Consider the following 27,511-nt stretch of genomic DNA (forward strand, 5'->3'; position numbering starts at 1 on the left):
AGTGGCGGACGTGGAGCGGTGAAAAGGCGCGCAATTCGAAATTCCAAAAAAGAAGCCATAAGTTTGAATTACTTCGCGGGCGCCTGTTTGGATGCTACGAAAGTGAATGCACTGGGCATCTCCAGACTCAGATTCTGACTCGGATTCGGGCTGTGATTCTGATTCTGATTCATCGGCGACCGGTCTTTGTTTGCGCGAATGTGTGCCAACCAGGATGTGGGCGTGTCCGCCCCCGCCCCCGCCGCCCGATAAAGTGAAGTGCCGAGGAGTGGAGTGCAAGAATGCCCCCCATTTCGCGAAAGTGTTCTGTGAAATCCTGTGAGAAACGGCTGTGAGTGCAATGTGTCCTTTATAAATCAGGGAAAATCACATTTTAAATTGCTGCGCATTAGAACGGATACAGATACAAAGGCAGGGCCACAAGGAGGCAGCCAGGCAAGATCGAAAGTCAAACGCCGTCAAACGTTGATTGCGTCGTCGTCTATCCACGAAACGTGAAAAATGAAAAAGGACGAAGGAGAACGTGAAGGATTTGACTGATGTGAATGGGGGAAAGATGTGACCTGGCCGGAATCCCCCTGAAAGGTGGCACGTGCTATTGTTCGGCCCCCATCTATTTCAATTTGATTATATTGATGAGCATATGATGTAATATATGGAAATGTAATCTGATTAGAGGCAGTCTTATCCCCGCACTCAGAAGTCGTGCTCTCCCATAGACTTTAAAACTCATTAATGTGCAAAGACGCCAATCCCCAGGTCTTAGGTATCATTAGAACGGCATAAGGCGAAAAACAAGCAGTGGGTGGCTGGAGCTAACAACGATGCTGGCAAATCAATAGAGGTGTTGAAACAGGTGCCAGACTTGGCCAAGATACTGGATAGCAGTTCTAAAAAAAAACTCAAGAAAACATCGAAAAGAAAAGGATTTTATGCTTGGCAACGCAAAGCAATTCAGCAAAAGTATCACATATCCCGACAGGGGGCAACGTTTATTAATTGAGGGGGAATTCGGCAAAAGTAAAGTATCAACAACTGTCAAGTATTTCTATAGGAATTCAGTTATGGGGTGGGCGCCGAAAGAGAACACTAAGCTTACAAGAAGATAAAGATAGATTTACTCCAGATTAAAGGAAAACACTGAGGGTGTCAGTATAGTCATGAAGTCCTCTGACATTTTTATTTTTGCATATATACATCTAGCTCTGTGTAAATAAAACACATAGTTAGGCAAACAGTTTAAAAATATCCTTAATATAAAGAGTTTTCGTGTTGCAACTATCAAAACTTTTGTTGCAGAATTTGTCAATATTTACCAAACAGTTTACCAATCGAAACAATAATATTGTTTATATATTTATATTCCAAAAGTTACATAAAGGACAGGAAGAATAAATTTTTATTTAAAACAGTATTTTAGCACTAATGTGCTATTTTAATTCTCAGGTTTTTTTATGAGATTTCATTTTCAGGTGAATAACGAGTCTTCGACTATACTTAGAAAGCTCGTTTATCCCTGTAATTGAATAGTTTAAAAGGCCAACTGTCTTCTTCAATGTAAGCTCATGTGAGTCCTGCCCTAATATAAGTCAAACCTGTAGCAATCGGACATTAAGAAAATAAGACCTATATGAACTTTATACGAGAAAAACCTAAGGGCATCTAAGCATACATAAATAATTCGGTAAATAAGGTTCGAGAGGAGATTATTACCATTTCGGCACAAGATTACTCGTGTTTCACAGTAAAACCCTCCTGTCTATAGGGGAGTTAGGTAAATCTCGGAGGCAAATGGCCGGGGTCCTCGCCCGAAAAATAAATATCAATTTGTTGCTTAGCTAACCTAATTACACGTTGGTCCGCATCGGCAGACATCCTTCTAATCGCCCCACATTATGGAGTGCAATAATGCATTAGGTCTTCCCATTTTTTGCTATTTGGGGACTTCGATTTGCCAGCTCTGCGAGCTCTGAGCCGGGTAAATGGGGTTCTGGCATTCATTTGGAGGAGTCGACACAGTTTTGCGGGCAAAACGACTATTTGGCCAACAAAAAATAACGAGCCAGCCATTAAAAATTTGCCAAACTCAGCAGAAGCGGAGGAAGTAGAACTAATGGCGAGTGCAAGAGGAGGAGCGATGGGGCCATGCAATTCATTAATTTATTGACTTATAATCAAGCCAGCCCGAAACTTATGCCCAGAGGCAGAGCCGGATAAATATCCATTTATCACATAAATAGAATGCTAACAGCAGTGAATCCTTGGTGGTTTTCTGTTTTCCTCGGACCGAACTTATACTTTCGCCTTTCTAGCCTGGCTGCTGCGGTTGGCTTTGCCAAATAAAGCAAGGAATAAGTTAAAACATACGTTCTCTGCGGTCTGACTCGGTGAAATAGAAACAAAAATCCTGGGCCAGGGGCGGGAAAAGACAGTCACGTCCGTGCTACTCGTCCCCTCCTCCGGGGAAAATGTGGTATGCAAATTCAACCGAGAAGACTTCATAAAAGCAATGCAAATAATTAAATAACGGAGCGGGAACAAACAGCACGGAGCAGCAGCAGCTTGACATGCTACTTGGGCTGGCGAAACTTGGATTAACTAGCTGCGAGGAAATAAATACGAGCTGCGAAACACAAACTCCGAGATCCGCAATCCGAAAGCAAATCCCAAACCAATCCAAGTTCCACCCAGGTGCGACCGCCGACAGATGCCCTCGCCCAATAAAATGTCCTGGCGGGAAAAGGAGTGCCCCGCAGGACGAGGGGCGGCCATCCTGGCCGGGAGGAGTCCGGGCACCGCCAGCATACTGTTGGCGTTTCTGGCAGCTGTCAGCTTTCGTGGCATGCGAGCGCGTAAGTGTAAACTTCTTTTACTTGGCTGACACGGGAAGGAATCCGGCGTGCACTTCTGCGCACGGATTTCGCCGATGATTCGCTAGGTGCTGGGCGAAATGCATTATGAAATAGTTATTTCTCAAATACATTATGAAATAGTTATTTCTCAAATGTTTTTTTTATCTTCGGCTATTGATAATTTAATAACATTTTGTTATATAAGCTTTAGTTATATTAAGACATTTTCGTACTAACCAGTATAACAACGTATTTCAATCAAAACAAAAAATGTCCCTTGTTTTAGTTCACGGACCTTAATTTAGATAATAATGTTCTAAGAATGGGCAAACATGGTCTTAGAAATGTGTTTTTGGGTGTAACATATTCTTGACTTTATCAATTATCTGCTACTTTATTTACTTTATTATTTTGTATATGAATCGAAACCGAAAAACTTATTAGAATTTGAGTAAAACTAGTTAAAACAAGAAAGGAAGTTAACTTTGGCAAGCCGAAGTTTGTATACCCTTGCCGTTATAAGAAATTATCAATGTTAGTAACACCATGTTACATTTTTAAGGATTGTTGCTAGCTTCAGTGATGTTAATGTAAAATTAAATTCGTAATGCTGAAAAGTTAAAATATTCTATATCCCAGAGTAAAAGAAAATACGATCAAAATCAAAAAATCAAAATTTTTTTTAAAATAATTATTTTCTTATTTCTCTGACTGTTTCTTTGATAGCTATATGTTAGAGTCGTCCGATTTGTATTAAATTTAATTTGAAATTCCTAAAAATTCCCGATAGCTTAAAAACTGAGAGACTAGTTTGCGTAGAAACGGAAAGACAGACGGACTTGGCTAGATCGACTCGTCTAGTGATGCTGCTCAAGAATATATATACTTTATGGGGCCGGAAACTTTTCCTTCCCTGCGTTGCAAACTTCTGACTGAAATTATAATACCCTCTGCAAGGGAATAAAAATTGGGTATTTATACTCGTTACTCGTAGAGTAAAAGGGTATACTAGATTCGTCGTAAAGTATGTAACAGGCAGAAGGAAGCGTTTCCGACCCCATAAAGTATACACCCAAAAAAAAAATAGCCCTTAAATCAAGAAATTCGCCTTTAAATCAAGAAAATCGCCTATGATTTTCATCCAACGGCGACTCACCTTTATTTTAAATAAATAATTTTCTTGAATTTATGGTTTGCCATTTCTGGAAATAATGACAAATTTTTCTTAAACGTATGGTAAAAAACCTTAAAATTAAGGAAAATTTTGTTAAAATAAGAAAAAAATTATTAATAATGTAAGATTACCTTTTTTTAACATTTGAGGAGTTTGGTTGGTTTTGTATACCAATTTTTGTTTTGAAATAGATAAAACCGTTTCTAATTTTAATGGCAATTATTAAATGGGAACACAGTCTGTAAATTTTTATATTTACCTGAATTTATTAAAGATTTATTTTATATAAATACTTTTTATAAACATATAAATAAATATAACAACTGGAAAAATCCTTACCTCAGACAACCCCGGCGTGAACTCGAACCCGCAACTGCTCACACCATAGCCAGACGTCTTAACCATTCGGCCACGCGTGCTTCTTGTCATACAATGACTAAAGAGGGCTAAGGTGTTTTTGGTCCAGCTTTACGCATACCAATAACGTTTATTCTAATCTAAACCTTTTTAACAACCGTTTAAACAATTTGGTAAATAGAAAAGTGAAACTAATAAGAATAGAAATTACATAAATTAAAAAAAAAAAGAACAATAAATAAACAAAGGGTACTCTTGCCGTGGCGTGGGCTCGAACCAGGTACTTTTGTTCGATTGTTTATTGGCCGGACGTCTTTACCAGCTAGACCACCATCAAAATGTATAAAAAGAAGTCACTTTCTCTTAAAATATGTATTTTTTTCCTAAATTTAAGTAAGAATTTACCATTAATTCAAGAAAACAAATCAAGAAAAATTCGCCATTAGTTATAAAAAAAATGCGATTCTTCATTACAAAAAAAAAAAAATTATGGCGAATTCCTCAAATTGTAGACATTTTTTCTATAATCAAGAAAATATTTCTTAATTCAATGGCGTTTTGAAATCTAATATTTATGGTGATTTTTTTTTTGAGTGTATATATTCTTGATCAGGATCACTAGCCGAGTCGATCTAGCCATGTCCGTCTGTCCGTCTGTCTGTCCAGATGAACGCTGAGATCTCGGAAACTATGGGAGCTAGGCTATTGAGATTTGGCGTGCAGATTCCTGAGCTTCTTACGCAGCGCAAGTTTGTTTCAGTAGAGTGCCACGCCCACTCTAACGCCCACAAACCGCCCAAAACTGTGGCTCCTACAGTTTTGATGCTAGAATAAAAATTTTAACTGAAATGTAATGTTTTCATCAATACCTATCGATTGACCCAAAAAAAAATTTGCCGCGCCCACTCTAACGCCCATAACGCTTAAATCTGTATACCGCCGGTAGGTGGCGCATTTTAATCTCGCTTTGCTACTTGCATATCTCTATTTAGCTGAGTAACGGGTACCTGATAGTCGAGGTACTCGACTATAGCGTTCTTCCTTGTTTCTTATACATAAGATCATTATATTGTTAAGGACAATGGAATATACCTTGGGTCGAAATTTATTTCTGGAAAATAATATAAATCTATTTTACCTATACACACTAATTTTTAATTGAATAGAAAAATCCCAATTCGAATTTCCAAATCAGTCCGAACTTCGTAATCCACGCTAACACCCTAACACTCCGAATCGATGTTTTCCAACTCTGAACTACCCACCGTAAACCCACGAATCGTGTAACCAACTGCCAGCAATCCCCTGATCCCATTGGCATACGAGTCTAGGAAAATCGGTTCCCGGAACTCCCCTGAGACCCTGTGTTTACCATGCGAGTCTGTCCCATGTCCTGAGTTCCGAGTACAGAGTACCGAGCACCGAATCCCGGCACCCCTGTCCAACTTTTGGCTACGTGCTCCGCTCCCTTCCGCACTGCTTTGTGCCGTTGAGTTGGGTTCCATGTTTGGTGCTAAGCTTTGTTTTTGCATGCATAGTTAATTCAATTTCGCACATTTTTGTGCAAGTGTCGAGTGAAGCGTTTGCCAAATTTAATTTACATGATGAGATTTGCTTGGCTGCATTGTCGTTGGCAACTCGTTGGCACGATTTTTATAAGCTTGTCGAGTTAATTTAATCGTGCAGTGCAAATTTTCATTTAGTCGAGCGCACACACGCGCCTCAATGATTGTCAGACACCTGTCACCCGAGAGGAAATCCCTGTTCGCCGCCAGAAACTCATTACGCATACGCAGCGTGTGAAGATTGCGACTCCGCACTGGCTGACGTTTGCCTTCGTTTTTCGAGTAGTTTATGAAAATGCCTGGCATATTTTCTAGCCCGGCCTAATTGGAGGGGGCCCTGCTAGCCGTCTCTGCTCCTGAGTCTCGAGTTGATTAAATTTTGTGCGTGCACAGGTTGCGTGGCTTCGGGTGGGTGGGATGTCTGCTCAACAGGTCGGATGCGTGATGTGATTGTGCCCCCCTGCGAAATTGCCACCGGACCGAGCTGTCTGTGCACATTGCTTTCATCAAATTGTCTAATTCATAGTTCGGTGTAATTACGGGTTTTCCCTTTATTTCTGTGCCATTTCTGAGAGTCGGATTGAATAAATTATGAGAGCTTGCCACTTCAGCTTGAGTGAGTTCTGCCTCAATCTGATTTCACTTCTGTGGTAAGCCTTTAATGTTCTGGGCACACTTGTTTATTTGCGCACTGGCCAAATATTTGCTGCCAAAAGCTTGTCTTGGGGGCCTGTTAAAGAAGCTCACAGTTCTTGCGGCTGAATAATTGCCAAATAATATTTATCATCTTGTTTTGCGCTCATTTCCCCCTGCCGCCTTATCTAATCAATCTCAGCCGAACTGCTGGCAGTGCCAAGGCAATATCATTAACAACACATGCCCCGTTCCGTTTCCGCACTCATATGTGATATAATTAAATTGGAGACCAGCAAAAACGCGCAGAACCACAGCACTATGGGGAATTTGACCACTTTTTTTGGCCAAAACCCATTTTTTAAAAGTCGTTAAAAATAGGTTTTGTTTATCAGAATGCATCACGATAACATCAATATCTAATGTTACTAACAGAAAAGTTTAACAGTACGCACCACTGTTAAGTTATCAGCTGTTAAAGCCTGTTTTTATTTCAACGAGGTGGCAGCGCTGGTAAAGCGCCTATTATTCTTAATAGTTTAAATTGTCAAAAAGTGTAAAATTAAACATAGCTCTGAGGTTTTTGAAATACCATCCAATCAGAGGGACTTGTAACTTGTGTTTGTGACCTTAATATTGTATTTATTGATTGTGGTGCTCGTATATTCGTGTTCTAGTTCTAACCTCAAAAAAATCAAAATCTTTAAGTTAATTTGTATTTTTAAATAGAGCTACAAAGTGATTCCAGCAGTTTCCACCTCTGAAACCTTTTTTATCTTGTAGAGAATTTAATTCTCATTGAGCTCGGTTAGTATAAAAGTGCACTTTTGCGCACTTTCTCTAAAATTTAGCTTTAAAGACCTCTACCTAATATGGTATATTTTCCTCATTTTTGTCTGGTAAATGCCAGTTTCGATGTTATCTTAAGAAAAACAGTGTGCAGTTATATTTCTTATTAAATAACGATTATTTAAAAATTATTTTACAACATCATTTCACTTACTTAACGTTGATATATAGGATTTTAGTATTTTTGTTAAGAATTATAGTGATCACAATACAAAAAATTACAATTTCACTAAAAAAATGGGAAATAAAAAAAGGCAAAATTTTTTTTTTAAATCAGTTTGGTCTCTTAAAAAAAAATTCAAGAAAAAAAATTTTTTTTATTTTATTGACAAGAAAAAAAAATTTTTTTTTCTTAAAAAAAAGGCGGGACCACGCCCATCTTTTTTTAATTTACTTCCTTTAAATTTTATATACTTAATTCTAAAAACAAAACTTTTAAATGTTGCTTTGTTCTTAAGATATTAATTAATGCCACAAAAAGTGAGCAAATTCCCCATAGTGCACAGTCGGAAAAACAGTGGCACAGCCACAGGGAACAGGAACAAGTAGACACTCAAATAACACTTAAGCCATCAATCAGCGCACTGGCCAAGGTCAAAGGCGGCGCCACGCCCATGTCCATCTCTGTTAATTATACCTCGACCATGGACCGCATACCAAGCAGCAGAGGGCGAATTCAACTTTGTTTTATATAAGAGATACAAGTATTTACCATAGAAAGGCTCCCAAGACAAATGGCGGTCAAATGTCACGTTTAATTTATTTATGGCCAAAACACATAACCGTTGGAGTGGGCCAGGGGGAAAAAGGCACTCGAGCGAGGGGCGCTGGGCGATGGGCGTGGCCCCAGGGCTCAAGGACCGGGCTTTAATTAAATAACTGCGCTAAGTGGAGCCAAAGAGTTGGCGTCGCTAATACAGCCATTAGCCGAATTCGTTGAGAGCCCATAAATTTCAGGCACCAACTCAGGAATCACAAAATAATTCCCGGACTCTGCACTCCCTTGAATAAATTCCAGCTTACTCAATTCGGAGGCAAAGCGATACTTCAGAGTAATAAATAGCTGGCGGCGACAATTAATTAACTCCGGATTGTCTTACTGTCTAAGTTTCCATATGCAAACAATATGTTTTGCAGAAAAGTTGACTTTACTAATATTTACTGCTTACTAGATATGAACCATAATGGAGGAGTTATATCTTTTGACATATAAATAATACAAATAAATTAGGCTTAAATGCTGTTTTTGATTTAGAAGTCATTTATTCATAGCATTTTGGGAAGCAAAACGAATTTTAATCATTTTCTATTTTTTATTTTATATATTTAACAAGATACTATACATGACTAATATAACTCTAGTATCTACTATATCAGAAATACTAAACTCAAGTCTTTGTTTTCCGAGGTTTGAGTACCTTAATATATAAATAAATATTATCCCGTCAGATTGTGTCTCATTATTAAGACTCTAAAGTTGTAATTAACTTACTGCTTGAATCGTTACCCAATTACCATTGTCCCAAAGACCTCCTGATGCCCGCTTTGTTAGTAATGTACCTTTCGCACTCCCCACATAATTCGCATATTTACTGAGACAATAAATTTGGCTTTGGACAAGTGGTGTACCAGCTACATATACATTTGTCCCTCAACGGACGCACACGAGGATGTTTGGGCCACGTTTTCACATCAAGTCCGTAATGAGCCCCAGACTTCAATAGTAAGCCTAACACAACCCCTAGCTGAATGTTGTTGTGTATTTGCTTATTCATGTGTGCAAATTATGAGCAATAACAACGGCAGTCCCATCAATGCGAAAGACAACAATCGTCAATCAGGAGGCACGAAGGCAAAAGGCTGTGAAAAACCGGGAGGAAAACGCTTTAAAGCAATCGAAGCCAGTCGAGTGCTAAATGGGCGGCCCCTGCCACACCCACCGCCCACCGCCCATCTGCCACGCCCCCACGCACCTCCCGCACTTAAGCTGTGTAATTGCTGTGTGCGAGAGCAGAATGCCACAAAAAGTCGAAGGCGGCCCACTGTCGTCAGAGTGAGCGATACGACGCGTCGCCATTCGGCCCAAACAAAAAAGAAATACGTTTGTGGTATTTCAGACAAATAGATCGATATGCGACAATTAAATTCCCTGAGGATGGTGTTCATTAAGTTCTGACGAACTCAAGGACAACGCTGTTTACTTTTGTGCATTTTTTCTTTTTCCCAAACCCAAAAAAAATTATATATTTATTGTTAGCTTGCATTAAATAATTAAATGTTTATGACTTTAAGACAAAGTAACAAAACGGTAATGTTCAGAACAATATCTACGTGGATCCTGTTTTTAACATGCCTAATATAAATATTTCTGCAGTTGAAAGTTCTAGAGAACGCAATGAAATCGTTAGACTGTTAATAACTTCATTATACAACAAATTGTTTGAGTATATGAAGAAGATAAACGAATTATTTTCTAAATATGTAATATAACTAGGTATTTTACACATAAAACCACAATTTATAGTAACTCTTTTTTAAAAGTGCTTACAACTCCTGCGGGTTAAAAGGATTACTGATGCCACTGAAAACGTTCGTTGACTAGTAGATTTTCTGTGGCATATTCACCCAATCAGAGCGCCGTCACCAATCCATCACAGGGTTACCCTCGTCAGAAATCGGCTGCTATCGGGACATGGTGGACCAAGATCGCAGGAGAGTCCATGGGACCGGTCGGAGTTAAAGGGTAACCACAACAAAACGTGCAGCCATTGATAAAATGTGCGCCGGCTGCTGATGTAGGTCGGATCCGGAAGAGGGGCACTGGGATGTGGATGGCAATGGGAAGTGGGATTGGGAACGGGAATGCAGGAGCTGGAATGTATGATTCCATTTTTACTTCTCTGCTCGTTCTTGCAACAGCCCCCGGCCATGTGAAGGTTTTCTTTGGGGAATGCGAGCGGGGAAAACTGTGTGGGGGAATGCGAATGGTTGCGGCTTGTGAATTTCTCTCGCAACAATGAGACATGCTTCACCGTGGCCGGAACCCCTGGCCGGCGTCATTGGCCTAAACCCCCGCTGTCCCACTGCCGACGCCCATGCTAACAGTCCCTGCATGGATCAAAATCAGACGCGGCCTTTCAAATGTGAATTTCAGATTTATTTTTTCCTGTAGAAATGTTAACAACTTTACGCAGGCAATTATACTTCGTATAGGTACATAACTTGCAAATTAAAAATACTGAATTGTTATTGTTAGAAACATTTTAATGCAATGTTTTCAGTTTATAAATCTAGCGATCCTTAATAAACACATGCTACCCAATTTCTATCTAAATCAATGAAAGTATCAACACCTATTTAAAAGTTTCACGAGCCGTTCGTCCCTATTTTCTCGCTGTGTACCTTTTTCCTGTGTGTTTGTGACAACCATTTGAGCAGTTCGATTATGCATGTTTTGAGCTTGGGGCGACATAAGGGGATCGGGGCAGTTTCTAATATTTGCTGAATGCTGCGAACCAATAAATGACAAGTTATGCCCTCTAATTAATGCGCTTCAGCATGCGACAAGCGTGTGCGGCTTCTGCCCGAATGATTTCGGCCTGGTCTAATGGGCGTTATTCCAGGGTCTTGACCAGACCCGCCATCCCCTCTGCGTTCGGCTTAATTTCGGCACATAAATACCCATGGGCCCGGAGGCGCCATCCCCGGAGGCGCCCACCCCGGAGGCGCCATCGCCGAGCAGGGCGGAACCTCATATGAAGCCAGTTTTTGTGGCCGCATCATGACCGGGTCGGCGTTTCATTTTTCAACTGTCAGACTACCGCAAAGCCAGTGACACTTTACTCCCCCGCTGGAAGATGATGCAAAAGGGGTTATCTGGCGGCGCCTCGGGCTTGAACACATACATGGAAATTAAAATGACATTAGGTCAGGCGAGCGTAAAAAGCCAGAGGTTCCATTATTTTTTTAGCTTTAATTTTTGAAAGAAATCGTGACATTTTATCTTCAACGGACACAGGCTCCGGGGCACTAAATGGAACCATAAAATTTTATAATAAATCACGATTAACATCGGAACAAATGAGCTCAAAGTCAGCTCAATGATACCTAACTAAAAAGTAATTAACTTGATTTTAGTAAAGCTAAAAAGTTAATGTTAATGTCATTTGACGTGTATTTTAAGGATAGAAACAATTTAGTAAGTAAACTGGGACACTCAACCCCACCAGTCCCAAAAGCTTAAATGAGCGCTCATTATCATGATACATTTTATTTTTCAAAGCAAAAAACTCCTGTCTCAGCGGTTATTCGTTCTTACCTAGGGTTAGATTGCCGTTAAGGCCAAAATAATTGAAACACTCGAATAATTTATATTGCGACACATGCAGGTTTTACCTATGGGAGCAATGTATTTTAATTTACAAGCGAAACCGTTTTGCCGAAAACAAAATATAAAATTGTTCGTAGTTTTTGACGGACAGACGGACAGATGGACGCTGATCAAGAACAAATAACCTTTATGGGGTAGTATAATAATACCACTAGTTCGAAAACATGAAAGACTTGGCGAAAGATCTACGTAAAAAACGAGTCTTGATCAAGACTTGATAACAGATATAAGTATTCCTCATACAGTATATTATAAACAGTTTTGACAGTCGCCTAACACTTAAATACTTATTTAAAAAATAAAACGTTGACAAAAACGGACGGTGTCAGCAAATTTATGTTAATTTACCTCATCAATATTTAACTCAAGTAAAGGTAGTTTACTATTTACTAATCATGATGGAACAATTGTTGATTAGTTGCCAAGGGCGTTTAGCAGAACTTTCGTTATAAATCCTTCAGTGACCAGTTATCATGTTGTTCTACTGGACGTGGTCAATTTACGTTTCTAAGGAATACCCCATATGTAAAAGAGAAATTAAGAACACTTGTTTTGAACTAGTTCACTCAGATGAGTTTAGCATACAGGGCTGCACAACTAATTTAGGAGCTTGCCAAGCTAACACGTTTTGGTTTATAGTTTCAAAATTCCTCATTTAGGTTTTAAGTTAGGCTGTGGATTATCTATTATACAATCTTCCATCGATAAGTTGTATCATTGTTGCTTGAGATACATATATTCAGTCGTATTGCTTTGAGAAAGTGTGCAAACCCAGCGCCTCAGGATGAGCGACATACCCATTGTGCACGAGGGCTGCCAAAAGGTGGAGGTCAAAACCCAGTTGCACGTGCTTCTTTCGAAGCAAATACTAAGTCAACTGTTCCCCAACACTAATTTCTTGAAAAATCTGCGCTCCCTCACCATCGGGAACATATCCCAAGCAGTTCTGGAGGAGATCTTTGCGAACTGTGGACAGCTGCAGAGCTTAATGCTGTGGGATAGGCTGGGTCCCGGCATCCTTTACGATATTCGGAATATAGGCCTTTGCAGGACGTTGAAGGTGCTTATGCTGCCACTAGAAATTGCGACACCGCTGGCCGTCTGCCGCCTGGTGAACCTAACCCATCTCACTCTTCAGCGCCAGAACGTCTGGCCGGGAATCGACTGGCTGTGCACTGTGATAGCCATCATCCAGGCCAGAAGGTTCGACCTTCAGGAACTCAGCTTCAATGGATCCTGGCTGGTGGCTCCCCTGGACCTCTCTCGGCTGAATCTTGCCAATTGTACTGCTCTAACGGACCTGAAATTAAGCAACTGCAGGCTGAGCGAGCTTAGTGGCCCGCCACTGCCCTTGACCTGCCAAAGGATCAGCTTCCGGCGATGCTCTGTGGTCAAGCTGCACAACTACACAAGGACCCATGCGCTGTTGCAGAATCTGGAGGTGGTCGACTGCCAGGTGCTATCGGAAGCGCCCCTGCTGCGGCGGATCCTGAGCCTGAGGAAGCGCCTGACCGACCACGCACCTCTGGTGTTGACCTTTAGCCAGTCCCCCAAGCTGCGATCGGAGTACTCTGAGTGGTCCCAGGAAGAGGTAAATGAATTCAGCCGGTGGCTGAAAGTGAAGGAACTGGAGCCCCAGCAGGCGGATACATGGAACCAGCCACTCGAAACGGTTTCCATGAACTTTTCCAGCTCCATCAACTTTTTGCCCAACCTCTCACTCCCGGAGGATAGTATTCCGAACGCCGCTGATATTGTCCAGGGGTTGGATCCTTTGGAAGGAGATTGATTGGGCACAGCAAGCTTTGCATGCCCACGAGAATTAATTTTATTGTATTCATGTCTTTTTATTTTACATGTCAAATATCTAAAAAATAGTACACTTACAACTATCAAAGTTAAAAGTTAAAGACACATCTTCAGATATGAAAAGAATATTATACAATTTTACTATTTTTGTTTCGTTACCTATTATTCCTTGTACCGTTTTAACTTCATCACAATTATGCTTCTACCCGTCACAAAAAGTATTTAAAAGATTAAGTGCCTAAAAGGTCTCAATTTTATCATTAAGCATGTTCCGAAAAAATTAAACAAACTTATCAATTGTGTAAACTGTTGAAATTATATTTAACAAGGACTCTAATGTATATATGTGTGTGTCTAAGAATCAAATAACAGTTTTAGGGTCCTGGAAGCTTGTTCTTCCGCTAAGCAAAAATGGTTTTAACACCGATTATATATATTTTTAGTCATTGCTTGCGGAATTTCTTCTTCATGCTATTGTCCAACTTTTTGCATTATCAGGATTAATTACAATTAATATTAGTTTTATTCAAATATGTCTAATTTTTGGGGAAAAAATTCTTGAATTGAAGTTAAATTTTTTAAGTTTACTGCTATTACTACATGTGTAAACATTATTTTTACTGATTTAATAAGTATTGTGTAAATTACATACGTATTGGTATTTCGGTCCGAGAGAGATATTTCACTGGCGATACGCCAGTCCTAGGCATCTTAAGGTCTGGTTTTGCTGAACTAAGGATCCTTATAGTACAATGTAATGGTCTTTCTTTGTGCCATCTTTCTAACGTTTAAGTGAAAAATTAACTTTCTGTCCAAGTGCCAAAATTCTAATTGCATACATGCATAAAACCATAAATTAGTTTTTTTTTTAAAACTTTAGCAAAGTAAGAAGACATTTATAGGAAACCCCATTAATTAGATAAAACTAAGATTTTACTAACCCACTCAATTGTAAAATAACAATTTTTATCAAGAGGAAAATGTGTTCACTTCATATTTTATAATGGAATTTTGCAATTTAATTGTGAATTCTTGCGGAAAGCACTTTAAGCCCCCGAATCATCAAAAAACACATTTGAACACTCCCATAATTTAATGAATACAAATCCCACGTAAAATACCTCCAGTCGGCGATGCCCCCATTCACTTCAAGTGGCACCCACCATGTACACCATATCAAATCTAACCTCGAAAGGCTTTCGCCATGTGAGCCCCGTATTTGCTTTAGGATCGCCATTTTTCCAGTTGGCTGACTTTTTGTTTATCAGAGAGCACATAAATAACAAAAAGTTACCAAAAACAAGGAGTAAAGTGAAATTTATGTGTACCGCATGTAATTAATAATAAAAGAAATCGCGCAAACGAATTAAATGGTTCTGTGTGTTTAACTTGCTTGTTAGCCTGTCCAGAACGGCGCTTAATTAGACCAACTTCCCCGAGCACACATACCCCGCGCCCCTGCCTTGCCCTTTTCCCGAACTTTATGTTTGGGCCAACTTAATGGGGTCCGAGCAGTGCACCAGCTAATCGGGTTAACCAATCCCAAAAGCAATGTTAACCTGTTGTAATTGTGTGTTACCTGGCGAGGTGGGGGATTGGACGTCTTGGCAGGAGGACAGGTGATGGCACAAAGCAAAGATCGTAAATGGTATAACCAGAGCTGCGAGTGTGAGCATAATCTCGGTCAGTCCTGGAGAAGTGATGCTACTTTTTCCTTAGCCTATGTCTAATGCTATCGAATAATTTCTAAAATGTAATGACGTAAATCTCGAATGTTTAACATTCTAATCTATTATTTGGACCATTATTTCATTTACTCTTATAATATTTCTTCCCAGTCAATTTAAAAGTCTTTAATCTTTTCAATTTTAAACACTCTCGTTTAATTTTATTAATTGGATTCGGCTTAATTGAAATAAATCCTGTTGAATGCAAAGGCATATAGAAATATTATCCAAATTTAATATAATTAATAAACATACACAAACATATATTTATAACTAAATTTGGAAATAGCCATAAATTTAGCTGATTGTTGGTTGAATTTATAATAAACTTTTGGCGAAATCGTGTTAAACGCCAGACGTAATCCCCGAAATGTTAAGCCCCGCAACATTTGGTTTTAATTCCTGCAGTGTCGCAATGGTTGTTCAGTTTCCAAACGATATAATCCATGCATCATCTCATGGCGGCAGTCCGATTAGACACGAACCCCCTGACTCGGTTTGGCCTTTTTCAACTTTGCACTCGAATGAATACGAAATTCGCGCGAAATTCCCTGACAGAACCCACGACAAAGATAAAGTTTCCGCCAGCCGCCCACGCCGAAGGTCCCCAACTTGAATTATTATGTTATAGCTGCTGCTCTGGGCTGGGGCGTTCTACATTCCGTGTTCTGTGTCCCGAACCCGAAAAGTTTGCACCAATCATTGCTCAACCATTTGAGTAGAAATTTTAAATTTATTGCTCTGACAATGCGACAGCAAACAATAACATTAACAAAGTAATAACTCAGGGCCCCTTAAATGATTTCAATTATTTGCCCAAATGTGTGACGAGCCCCGGAAAGAATGGGCAGGAGTGCTATGGCAAGGGCCCAAAAACCGAAATCAGTTTATGTGGTTTACTGAACAGTTACACTAATTACCGCACAACAAATCCGTAGCTCTCATTTAGCGGTGTTGTTCTTGCACTTGTTGTACTCCCAGTTGTTGTCGGTTTCTGTTTTTATAAACTTTTGTGTGCAAATAGTTTTTAATTACGTAGATATGCTGGCAGCAAGAAAAACAATTGAAAACCTAACCAGGGAATAAAGTTTAAAGCTGTTGGAACTCCTGATACCCAGTGAGGGATTACCCTTGTGGGTAATATAGTTTAAAAGCTAGAATTGTATTGTAACTAGGTCCTCCTTGGCTAGGTGTAAATTACAGGTTTATTTATCGGACATTTGAATCTTGTGCTAATAGCTGAACAAAATAAGCGTAATTGACAGTAGTACTCAGAACTTAATACCAAAATGTTGTGCGGTCAACATTTGGCAAGCAGTATAATGTGGTTCATTTTCAGCATCTAAGCCCCAAAAGTACGGGTCATTCATATGTGCGCCTAACTATCCTAATACCACTGTAGAATTCCGAACGTAATAAATTCATAATAAGACTTTAAAACTCTTTAAAGAATGTTTAGATCTCCTTCAAAGCAACAATAAGCTTAAAATCGTTTAACATACAAAAGGAAAAACACAATAGATGAGAGACCCGACTTTAAAATACCCACGGATCTGTCCTGTTTTAAACGTTCTAAACAAATACAAAGGAATAAAAAACATTTCCAATTCAAATTTAATATATAAGCACCTTTAAGTTTAACCCTAAGGTGCACCTCACTTTAACTGCCCATAACCGAGTTGAAACTTGTCGAATCTTATTTATGCAGTGGGCCGTGGCTCGCAACTTTGCATCAAAATTAAGTTATTTAAAGCCAACAATGTCGGCTACTTAGGCGATGCAATTGCCTGCAGCTGTGCAACTCCGGAGTGGAAAGTGGAAAACTATTTCTGCAAATTGTTCTCGAGCGGAGCATTTTATAAAAATGTAAACTTGTGCTGAAACTCCACTGCAGCCCATTCCTCCGGCCCACAGACTGGCTCACTTTATGGTGGCTCTGTGTGAGCATTTGGCATAATATTATTTACATAATAAATACTTAGTTGTTATTTGTTGTGCTGCGCGTAAATTTGCCGCCCGAGGCGAGACAGCGGAACGGGAGACGACGCCCGAAAGTAGGCAATCCGGCGATGGTGGGTGAGCGGGCGGATGTGTGGGTGCTGGTCGGGTGTGGGTGGATGTCCCTGGTCCTCGCAGAATGTATAATGTGGGCGGCGTGACTCCGTAATTCCAGGCCCATCTGCGGGATTTCATGCTCTAATAAAATTGCAATGGCCGCGAGCTCTAAGCTTGATTGGATCAGAATAAAGACGAGGAACAGTGACCAGTTCGCCAGCTCCCCCAAAGTTTTACTAGAATTTACAGTAATCATGGCCCAACGAGTTTAAATTACCAAAAGAAAATATGGCTTCTTTGGTACACAATATTCTTAGCTGACTGCAGCCAAAAAACAGATTAAATTTTTGTTTCATAACAATTGTGTATTCCTTTCAAAAAGCAAAAACTAACGTTATTTAAAAAAGTTACTTTATTATCTTAAAAACTGTTGCTAAATGGATGGTTTCTACAAAATATTGATCAGAAATATTACATTTAGATCAGCGTTCGGCAGCGCCCCATTAGGCGGGCATAGGAAATAGCTCTTCTCAGCCTCTAAAAACACACGAACAGCATACAGCAGCAGTCGTAAAGTATTGCCAACGGAACGCTACAATAGAATATAACTTTATATGCAAGAAGCTTAAATATTTTGATGAAGCGGGCAGAATGAAAACATTTTATAAAGTGTATTTATTTAGTCGGATGAACCATACTTTTTGGTGTCAAGATTGTATATCTGAACTTTTGTATGTTGAAGGTGCGATCGTCATGGCCCCTTACCTCTTTAAGAAGTGTTGTTGTTTGATAACTAAAAGACAGAATTTCAATGTATTGAACGACCACTAATTTAGATGTTTAATATTTTTAATCAAATTGCTATTGCGACTAAACACAACCAAAAATTGGTTGGTAAAATATACCAACGCAGAAATAAAAAATGTACTTTACTATAAAATGGTTGCATGTGTGTTTCTTTTTGCTTTTCTTACTATTTAATAGTTAAGCCACTTCCAACATGGTAAGGTTCACGTGATGTGTGTATTTTGTTATTGCATTAGTAAATAGTTGATTAACTATTAAAAGTAGTTATCCTAACGTAATGTCCTCCACACAAAAGTATGCATCAATAACTTTATAAATTTTCTCCAATGTGTTATAATTCCTAACTGGGTCTAGCGTCTCGTACACCTAAAGACCCAAGCCAAACTCTGAAACGTTAAAGCTTTACCTAAACATATATTCTCTAAAGAACTCGACATACTTCCACACTAGCAGGTCATTTATAAAAGTCATTTTAAAAATTACCTTTTTTATTTTGCTTATAAATTACAATGCTACATTGACGTATCTATGAATTTAATTAATCATTTTAAAATTCTTATAGGTATATATTTACCATAATAAATGCACTAACTATATTTTATGGGTTGAATAACTATAAAAATTAATAGTTACATAAATATTCCTTTTATTTCGTTAACGTATTACGTAAGAGTAACTTTTTATGGGTAAAATTGATTGGTCAATTTTACCAAACAATTTTTTGTGTGTTAAAAAAATTGAAATCTTTGACAACTACCATTCTATGACTTCATACCATTCAGTAAGTCAATGTAAAAAAGATTCACCAAGCCTATACCATCAATATTTTTTTAATCGCTTTTGATTATTTGAATCACTCCTCTTTTCGATTACTGTAAAAATACACCAACTTAAGCTACCACTGTTTTTTATATTGCTCGAGGGATACTTCCCCAGGTCCAAGAACCACAACCATCAGTAGACCTCCTACCACCGATAAGGTGTGAAAGAAGTTGTACTTCTGCAGATCCCTAGAATCTCCATCGTCGAACCACCAGGCGTTTGTGGTCGCATTCCACACGGTGAGAATTAGCGAAAGACACAAAGCAGCCATTCGGGTGCGATAGCCTATTACGATGAAAGCCATCAGGATCAGGCCAAAACAGTTAAGGACCATGGCTGGAATGGTGAAGTACTGCTGGAAGAGGGTCAGATACATGAGGGCCAGCAGGATCCTGCCAGTGAGCTGCATCAGATGCTGGGAACGCCGGCTCACAACGAAAGGCAGTCCAGCTCCTGCTCCGTAGATGCGGCATGCCACCGTCTCCTTGTTTTCCACATGCAGAAGCAGTAAGCCTCCAAGGAGCGAGAAATTCCGGAGCAGCAGCTTCAGTTGCAGAGGCACTTCATATATGTGAACCTTAAGCAAAGTAAAAGTAAAAGTAAAAAGATAATATTGATAATCTATTCGATCAAATGCTTTCTTTAATAGAATTTTCTTAGAAGGGAAATCCAAGAAATATAATTTTCCAAACGAATATCAAATTTATCCCAACGTTTTTTTCTGGGTGCAAATTCTGAGAGGCTTAAAAATATATATGTATAACTTCTAAGAACTAGAATGGAACATTTCCAATGACATTTCGCATACTCTGCGTGTACCAGATTAGAATGGATACAAATAGTTTATTTGACTGTAATCATAATTATTTGGATATGTGAATCTAGAATATTTAAAGGCCCATTAAGCTTAATAACGATACTAAAACTTACCTGGAGCAGCACTAGGCCGGCCAGCAGGGTGACCGCAAAGTTAGTGAACAGGTGCAGGATGACCAGAGACGAGCCCACCAGCTGACCCACCAGATTGAGCAGGACTATTGACACCGCAAGGCCGTCTGAGCACTGGTGGTGGTCCTGGAGAAAAGCCAGCTGTTCCACCCACTGGAACCACATGCGCAGGGCGTCCTCGAAGAAGGTGGCCACCAGGCAGAAGCGGGCCGCCGAGGGCAGAAAGGGGCGGCACCGCCGGGCGACCTCCTCCCCCAAATCTTCCGCCCTGCGCAGCCATCGGTTCACTGTCTGGGTCACCAGCATGTCCTGAGATTCCTGCTCCAAGCCGCAAACTCCACTTACAAGCAAAGTGATTTCTCTCGGCGTCCCTGGCTGACAGGCGTGGCAGTGATAACAAACGGCCAGTGCCACTCTGAGTAATCGTTCCGGTCTGTCTCGAGTCTGTGGCACTTCTTGCAAAGATTGCTCTGTTAAGAGGCGTCCAACGTGGTCCTCTGCCGGGTTCAGCTGCAATTCTGTGAATTTCATATCATAGTGCACACTGCCCTTATTATAACACATATTTTCTCAATAATATTAAACAAAAAGGCTTGCTTATATTTTAAGTCAAGGTTGTGTAAGGTTTTTCGAACAATAGTATTGTAGTTCTACAAGTGGACAATGTGGCGCCAGTAGGTTAGTTTATCGGAAAAAATATCTCTTCTTTTGTGAATTAAAAATTGATAATTTATATAGACAGCCGAAAAAAAAATATTTTGTTTCTATTTGTATTGATTTATATTAATTAGCATATGAAAAGAAACAACGCTTATTTTTAGAAGCCAGCAAGCCGTTCTCTACAATGTTCTATCAAAATTACCTTATAAAAGTTGAGCTGTCATAAATTTCGTATTCGTTTTATACACACAAAAAAAAATCGATTGGTAAAATTTACCAATATAATAACAAAAGGGCCCCAACCATCGAATGTCAATTTTACCCATCAAATAAATACTCTTACGTAACACATAAACGTAAGAGTTACTATAAAATATAGTTATGTAACTATTAAACAGGGTAGAATGGATTCAACCCACAGAGTGTAGTTAAATAACTATTTATATATGTAGTTATCCAACGCATAAAATATAGTTGGTGATGTTTTTATGGTAAATATATACCTGTAAAATTGATAAAGTTACTATTTAAAACTAAAAACACGTCGTGTAGCATGCTAGTTTAAAAGCAAAATAAAAAAAGTCATTTTCAAATTGCACTTTTGAAAAGTGACATCCAGCCAGTGGAAAATTACATTTAATTTATTTTTTTTAGAGAATACATGTTTTAAGTAAAATCTTAACTTTTCAGAGTTCGGTTTGGGAGTCTAGGTGTACGGATAACATTTTTAAAGTTATTATTGCATACTTTTGTATGGGAGATCTTATGTAACTGTAACTATTTTTGATAGTTAATTTACTATTTACTATTGCAACAACAAACTGTTAAATACTAAACAAAGCATACATACACAACCACTTTTAATGGTAAAGTTCCATTTTTATAGTTACCAAACTATCGGCATTCCTTAATGTTACCAGATTTTGCTGTGTGTATGATATTAAAAAACATGCATTTCAACTGGGTTTGTAATTATTCTTCTTTGTGTACGGAGTGAAATCGAAGAAGTGTATTGTATATTGTTTACAAATAGTTGCTTGCCATAAGTGTAACGCCCATTTTCTCTAAGTATTAGCATCAAATGAATTTCTAAATTGAATTCAGTTTTTCATAATTTTCACTTTCATAATTACCGCCTGGACACCATTCCCCAGTGCCCTGCGTATCGCAGCTGGTGTGACAAAATATAAATTCACACGAAATTATCCCCCATCAATATCAAGATTGTTTGGCGCCCGGAAAAACGCAAATCCAACATCCATAAAACCCCCCGAAAACTTGACCTAAAATGCAATCGAACCCAATGCCCTAAGCAAATAAATTTGCATTTCCCATGATGGATTGCAATTTGCTGCTGCAAAATGTATAAATTTTCCAAAATATTTCGCAATTTGTCAATTAATACGCAAAAGGCTTTGGCTAATGCGTTTTGTTTTATGGAAGGAGATAAACAAACAGTTTTTAGTTCGTTTAAATGCAAAACAAGTTACCCTTTGATTTTTTTTGGATGCGATGCTCTATTAGTTTAAGATTTCTACGTTTGTTGTTTGTACTTGTTTAAAAGACAAATATTTTCAATACATGATTATAATTAATATATTAAAATAAATATTTCTGAATAAATTTATTTTATTTTAAATTGTAAATAACAAAATCATTTTCATTGGTATTTGCACATTTTAAATGCAAATCCAAGGCGGGAAGGGTATTCCACTCGCCGCACTTCCTCAAAAACTTTCGCAACCCTCAACTGACAGCTGCGCTTCGTTTGTTTGTCAGTTTGGCATAAGCCTGAAATAATTATTTGTGCAGTAGAACTTCGATAGGGTCCGTCATCCGATGTGTTGCTCATCTTTCCTGACCTATTTTGCAGCGCTGGCAGCCACGGCCACTCCGATGGAGAACGCATCGCTAATTGCCCCGCCGGCGACGGGGACAACCACAATGGCGGTGGACACGGGCCCAGGATCGACGGAACCCCCTGTCCTGATGCTGGGCGATGCCCGGCAGGAGGAGGAGGACACCACGGCGGTGGATTCTTGGAGCGACAGGCCCGACACGGCGACTCTGACAAAGGGCTTCTCGATTCCCACGTATTTGCCGCCCTTTCCGGACTTCATCCCCGCCGACCTGCCGCACCTGCAGCGGAATGCCTCGTCTCGAGCCGCGCATCCTGCAGACAGCAGCAACATCAGCAGCCCATCCGGCAGTCCGGTGCCGCCTAACGAGCAATCCCGTCTGCACGCCTACGACAGCGAACAAAAGGCCCAGCAGCTGCGGCGCGAGAAGGAGCTGGCCAAGGAGCGGGAGCTCCTGCCCCGCCGCCAGCTCAGCCTGCCCCCGCTGAACGCCACCGTCCAAGCTGGCCAGCACGCCTATCTGCCCTGCAAGGTGAGTGGGTGTGGGGTGATGTAGTTGATGGGCCAAACGGGGACAATGGAAGCCATCTGGCTGAGTGGCGTAATTGAGAGCGCCGAGTGAAACAGACCTTCATTCTGCGAGAAAGTGGGTACAAAATAGAAATGGTTGATTAGGCTTGCAATGTTTATAAGAAAACATTTAGAAATACCCTTTTGTATTGGAAATGGTGAGAAAAAGTATCTAAAATATTATCTACACAGATTTGAGTTCACTCGCCTTGGCACTGTCTAACTATATCTGCACATTTTAGAAATCAATCTTTAAGATTTAAATTTAGTCAGCAGTTATGAAACAATTAATAGAAGAAAGTCTAACAGTCTATTAATTTTAATAAGTTAAAGTTTAGCCTCATTGAAACGAAGAATATGATAATAAAACGTTCATCACCTTATTCAATTAAGATATATCACTAAAGATCACTCATGCTTTCTCTCCGTATAGCTCAACCAGCACTCCGGAAAGCCGCTCTCCTGGGTTCGTTTGCGGGATGAACATATCATTGCGGTGGATCACACAACCTTCATCAACGATGCCCGGTTCGCATCGCTGCTCCAGTCGTCCACCTCGACGACAATTGTATCAGGAGCTGCTCCTGCGTCCGCGGTGGCCCCCTCCGTTGCGCCGGGAAACGGCTCCGCCCACGGGGGTCCGGGAGGTCAGGAGAGGGGCAACGGCAGCAGCCTCAGCTGGACGCTGCAAATCAAATATGTGAAGCTCGAGGACGCCGGCTGGTACGAGTGCCAGCTGGCAACGGAGCCAAAAATGAGCGCCAAGGTGCAGCTGTTTGTGATAAGTAAGTGAAACGACTGCTAACCGACAATATCGCTCATTTACTAAAATAGTCCGATCCGTTAATTTTGGAGGTGATAATGCAGAGATTTTAAAAACGTCTTCATAAAATACCAAAGAAAATATTTTTTCCGCGTTTAAAAAGTCCTACAAAAAGAGAATGTTCTTAAGCATGATCGCTTTTTTATTGGGAAATATGAAAAAGCCAGAGACCGTAATAATTATGAGTTTTATCACAAAACGCAACAAGCAACTTTATTTTACAGCCAGAATGCCCCAAGAAGGATGATGGTAGTTGCTGGTAGATATGTTGTATAATATATTGTATGGACAAGTTGTCTTTTAAATATTTTTAAAAATTAAATTTTAATTATATCTCGTGTTGCGTCTAACAAAATTGGGTGATGTATTTTTTAGTTTACAACACAGCAACACATTGGTAACTTTTGAAAAATATTCGAGATATAATTAAAAACTCGGAAAAAATGTTCTTATAAAAATTTAAAAAAACTTCCATAAAAAATATTTTTACTTCTTTTTTGGGATCTAGGGGTCTAACTCTACCAGGAACTACCATCATCCTTCTTGGGGCATTTTCAAAATACTATTTTGTAAGCTAGTGTATACCCTTTTTGATTGTTTTCTTTTACTGAAAAATAATAATTACTTTTGGTGAGTAGGAAAAATAAAAATCTTTTTTAAATTTGTTCTTGTTGGTTTAACGTTAAGCAATTTAAAAAATAAATTTAAGGTAAGGAATGGAAAAAGTTGTAGGGGTTTTTGGTGCTAGCTTTCTTATCCACGATGAAGGAACATTTTGTTAGTTTTTAACTTTCGATGGAGATGCGAAAGTTAAAAAACAACCAAATGAATCTCAGCCCGCAAAAACTTCAGTATCAGCACCGTTAAAGACTTTTGAGAGTTAGAATGTGTTAGACCACTTCCCTGAAGAATTTGCGGATTATTTGACGCATAAAACTAAAACTAACGCAAAGGTACGATCCCTTGAAAGAGGATGTTATTATTTGGTTCTGCATCCTTGCAAAAGTACACTTTCATATTTTTCTTAGAGCGTGACAATGAGATAAATCCGACAATGCTTTGCATAGTTTATGTAAAGTAAAGTTTGCAAAAACACCCATATAGGTAGGACGTTAAAGGCACATCGTTAAATAGATCCCTGGGTCACCCCCAAGGAACGCTTTAAAGGGAAATGGTTACACAACCGTCGTGTGCTAACACTTTATCCCCACCCACAGCACCCCGAACCGAGCTAATCGGCGATCGGCAGCGCTTTGTGAAGGCCGGCAGCAAGGTGGAGCTGCACTGCATCGTGCGAGGCACCCTGGAGGCCCCCAAATACATATTCTGGTACCGAGGCGACCAACAAGTAACTGCCGAAAACGAGGCCAGCGGTGCCCAGAGCGGATGGTACACGCAAATAGACAGGAATATCTTCGGCAGCACCGAGCATAATCGGAACACGGTGAGCGGATTTGGGCGGCATTGGAGTTCTTAAGAGGATTTCTCATAAATATCGATTTTGCAGATTGGTTCGCTGGTCATCCCGCTGGTGCGCAAGGTTCACTCCGGCAACTACACGTGTGAACCGGAGAACAGTGCGGCAGTTTCCATGCAGTTGCACGTCCTGAGCGGTAGGTGACTGAAAATTGTTAAGTCCTAACACCCCGATTAGTTTATTAAAGATTTATTTTGAATATTTACAAAATTACATAATAATTAAATTATACATTTCAGGGGAATACTCCGCCTCTGCCATAAAGTCGACTGCTGCTAACCTCCATAGACTGGGCCCCGGATACAGTCTCCACCAGTGGCTAATCTTCCTTCTGGTGGCCCTGAACAAAACATGAGTGGTTCTGGAGGAAATCCTATCATGGAGTGCGCTGGAATTATTATCCGATCGGGGAGTTTCGTCTAAGACATTAGTTTAATTTCTAGGTAAATTGCACTTACACTCAAACGACGATATGGTTTATTCTGCTGACACTTCTTAAAGTCTAAGCTCAACTTTCCGAATATAAACAACATTTTTATACAAATTCTAGACTTAACAATGTTTCCTTTACTCTAGTAATTAGATCTAGTTCAATAAGAATTATCATAAGCATCTAAATCCGAGTAACGAACTTTTATTTGTTATTTGCGTAAATAAAGCCTGAGGCGTCTTATGTAAGATGTGAATTATTCTTGTCTTGCCTAAATCCATTATTTTTAGGTTCACATTAATTATTGTAAGTTATCTTTGGTAAACTAAGAGGTTTTGAATAGATTTATCACAATAATTGCGTTGCCTAGGCATCCCGAGACTCTGCAGCCTTAATATCTATTATAGAGTTCTTATATTTTCCGAGATATCGGAGACAGACTGACAGATGAATATGACTAGACCGAGTCCGCTAGAGATCTTGTTCAAGAATTTTGTATACTGTGTAGTCTTCCTTTTACATATTACTATTTTTATTTTCAACGAATATTTTACAAATCTACTTATGCTGTCCTTATCCCTATAAATCCCTTTTTATCTTTGAAATATTCACTGCTTTGTCGTCATAAACGACATCATTTTCTTTTATTGTCGAGCCTCGGTCTTTGATTTACATTTGATATGGCCCTGCTAATGCCTAACTACAGAACTAAATATTGCGCCTCTGAGATCGTGCCTAATGCTCTTACCCCTTCCGTACTCCAGGCTTAGCAACTTAACCCCAATCCTCACTTATTTAAATGGGATTCACCCCCGACAATCCCACCCCTCTGTTAATTTCTTGCCGGAAAATTATCTGTATATTTTAAAATGCAAATACAAGAACCTGTCATAACTCATGAAAAGGTGGGGGAAGAGAAAAGCAGCCACTAAGCCGGCGCGCAAATACTCAAAACCAAAAAAGGGAATCGAGAAAAACTACCATTGTCTTGGCCATTGTTTCGCCTTGGCCATTGTTTTATGGCCTGGCCAACTATAATTTTGTGCGATTTTTCTGATTGCCCGCGCACTTTACGCTGCTCATTTATCAAGCCGCCACTGACCAGAGAAGAGCGCCTTAGCAACCGTGGCCAAGATGTGGCGAAAGTTTTATGGCCAAGTTTGAATTTCCCCCAGAAGTTGGCCCACATTTCCATCTTCCATCCTCGCACACCTTGCTCCCGGCCTGGTGCTCCTTGGCCTGCTGCTCCGGCCACTCAACAGACAATTTACAACTAGACAGATGGCGTGCGAAGGGAAGGACCTCTGGGGCTGGGGAGGAAGGGCTGCGGAGACGGGGCTAATCACTTTTTGATTTATTCGCCATGGCCGCCGCATCCTGAAACTTTTGCCCACAGTTCATATTTTTCTTTTCGCTCTGCGGCTTCCCCGCAGTTTTCCTGCAGTTTTCCTTTTCCCTGTTGCTTTTGCGGTGTGGCGACCGGCAGCTGGAGGATATTGACAGCCGCAGATCGGGAATCCGGGGGATTAGCTTATGCGAGTATTGAAAAATTCCGCGGCTGGCAATCCGAATGCCTCGCAGGCAACTGTCAACAATTTCTTAAAGTTCATTCCGCTCAGTCAACTGATTATGGCCCAATCCCCCGGCAGTGGTGGCTTTATCAAAGAGATTGGCGCATTTTAATAATTCACATGGCAAACTGTT

General features: G+C 39.8%; 3 protein-coding genes across 4 annotated transcripts; 2 read left to right on the forward strand and 1 right to left on the reverse strand.

Moving 5' to 3' along the window:
* dpr16 (defective proboscis extension response 16) lies at positions 1-26,063 on the forward strand. Of its 2 annotated transcripts, XM_017087273.4 has the most exons (7): positions 1-331; positions 2,313-2,852; positions 22,522-23,039; positions 23,511-23,862; positions 25,118-25,344; positions 25,408-25,513; positions 25,617-26,063. In XM_017087273.4, exons 2-7 carry the CDS (start codon positions 2,708-2,710, stop codon positions 25,730-25,732), a joined length of 1,464 nt encoding a protein of 487 aa, XP_016942762.4. In that variant the 5' UTR covers positions 1-331; positions 2,313-2,707; the 3' UTR covers positions 25,733-26,063. The 2 variants fall into 2 exon arrangements, with proteins under 2 accessions (XP_016942762.4, XP_065722410.2); XM_065866338.2 differs by lacking the exon at positions 1-331 and having other exon boundaries at positions 1,522-2,852.
* Positions 12,408-14,005, forward strand: LOC118878020 (uncharacterized). The gene has a single exon (XM_036819105.3). The coding sequence runs from the start codon at positions 12,605-12,607 to the stop codon at positions 13,607-13,609; it is 1,005 nt and encodes a 334-aa protein (XP_036675000.3). The 5' UTR covers positions 12,408-12,604; the 3' UTR covers positions 13,610-14,005.
* On the reverse strand, positions 18,999-20,569 carry LOC118878059 (surfeit locus protein 4 homolog). The gene is made up of 2 exons (XM_036819243.3): positions 19,971-20,569; positions 18,999-19,617 (listed from the first exon to the last, which is right to left on the reverse strand). The coding sequence occupies exons 1-2, from the start codon at positions 20,550-20,552 to the stop codon at positions 19,114-19,116; spliced, it is 1,086 nt and encodes a 361-aa protein (XP_036675138.3). The 5' UTR covers positions 20,553-20,569; the 3' UTR covers positions 18,999-19,113.
* Positions 26,064-27,511: the final 1,448 nt, after the last annotated feature.

This window comes from Drosophila suzukii, chromosome 3, assembly GCF_043229965.1.
Source record: "Drosophila suzukii chromosome 3, CBGP_Dsuzu_IsoJpt1.0, whole genome shotgun sequence".
Lineage (NCBI taxonomy): Eukaryota > Metazoa > Arthropoda > Insecta > Diptera > Drosophilidae > Drosophila > Drosophila suzukii.

Excerpts from the sequence above, each read along its gene's own strand:
- dpr16 (XM_017087273.4), top strand. The coding sequence starts at position 2,708 with ATGCCCTCGCCCAATAAAATGTCCTGGCGGGAAAAGGAGTGCCCCGCA. Across the intron at positions 25,345-25,407 it reads CCGAGCATAATCGGAACACG|ATTGGTTCGCTGGTCATCCC; the intron begins GTGAGCGGATTT and ends TCGATTTTGCAG. Across the intron at positions 25,514-25,616 it reads GCAGTTGCACGTCCTGAGCG|GGGAATACTCCGCCTCTGCC; the intron begins GTAGGTGACTGA and ends TATACATTTCAG.
- LOC118878020 (XM_036819105.3), top strand. The coding sequence starts at position 12,605 with ATGAGCGACATACCCATTGTGCACGAGGGCTGCCAAAAGGTGGAGGTC.
- LOC118878059 (XM_036819243.3), bottom strand. The coding sequence starts at position 20,552 with ATGTGTTATAATAAGGGCAGTGTGCACTATGATATGAAATTCACAGAA. Across the intron at positions 19,618-19,970 it reads CCGGCCTAGTGCTGCTCCAG|GTTCACATATATGAAGTGCC; the intron begins GTAAGTTTTAGT and ends ACTTTGCTTAAG.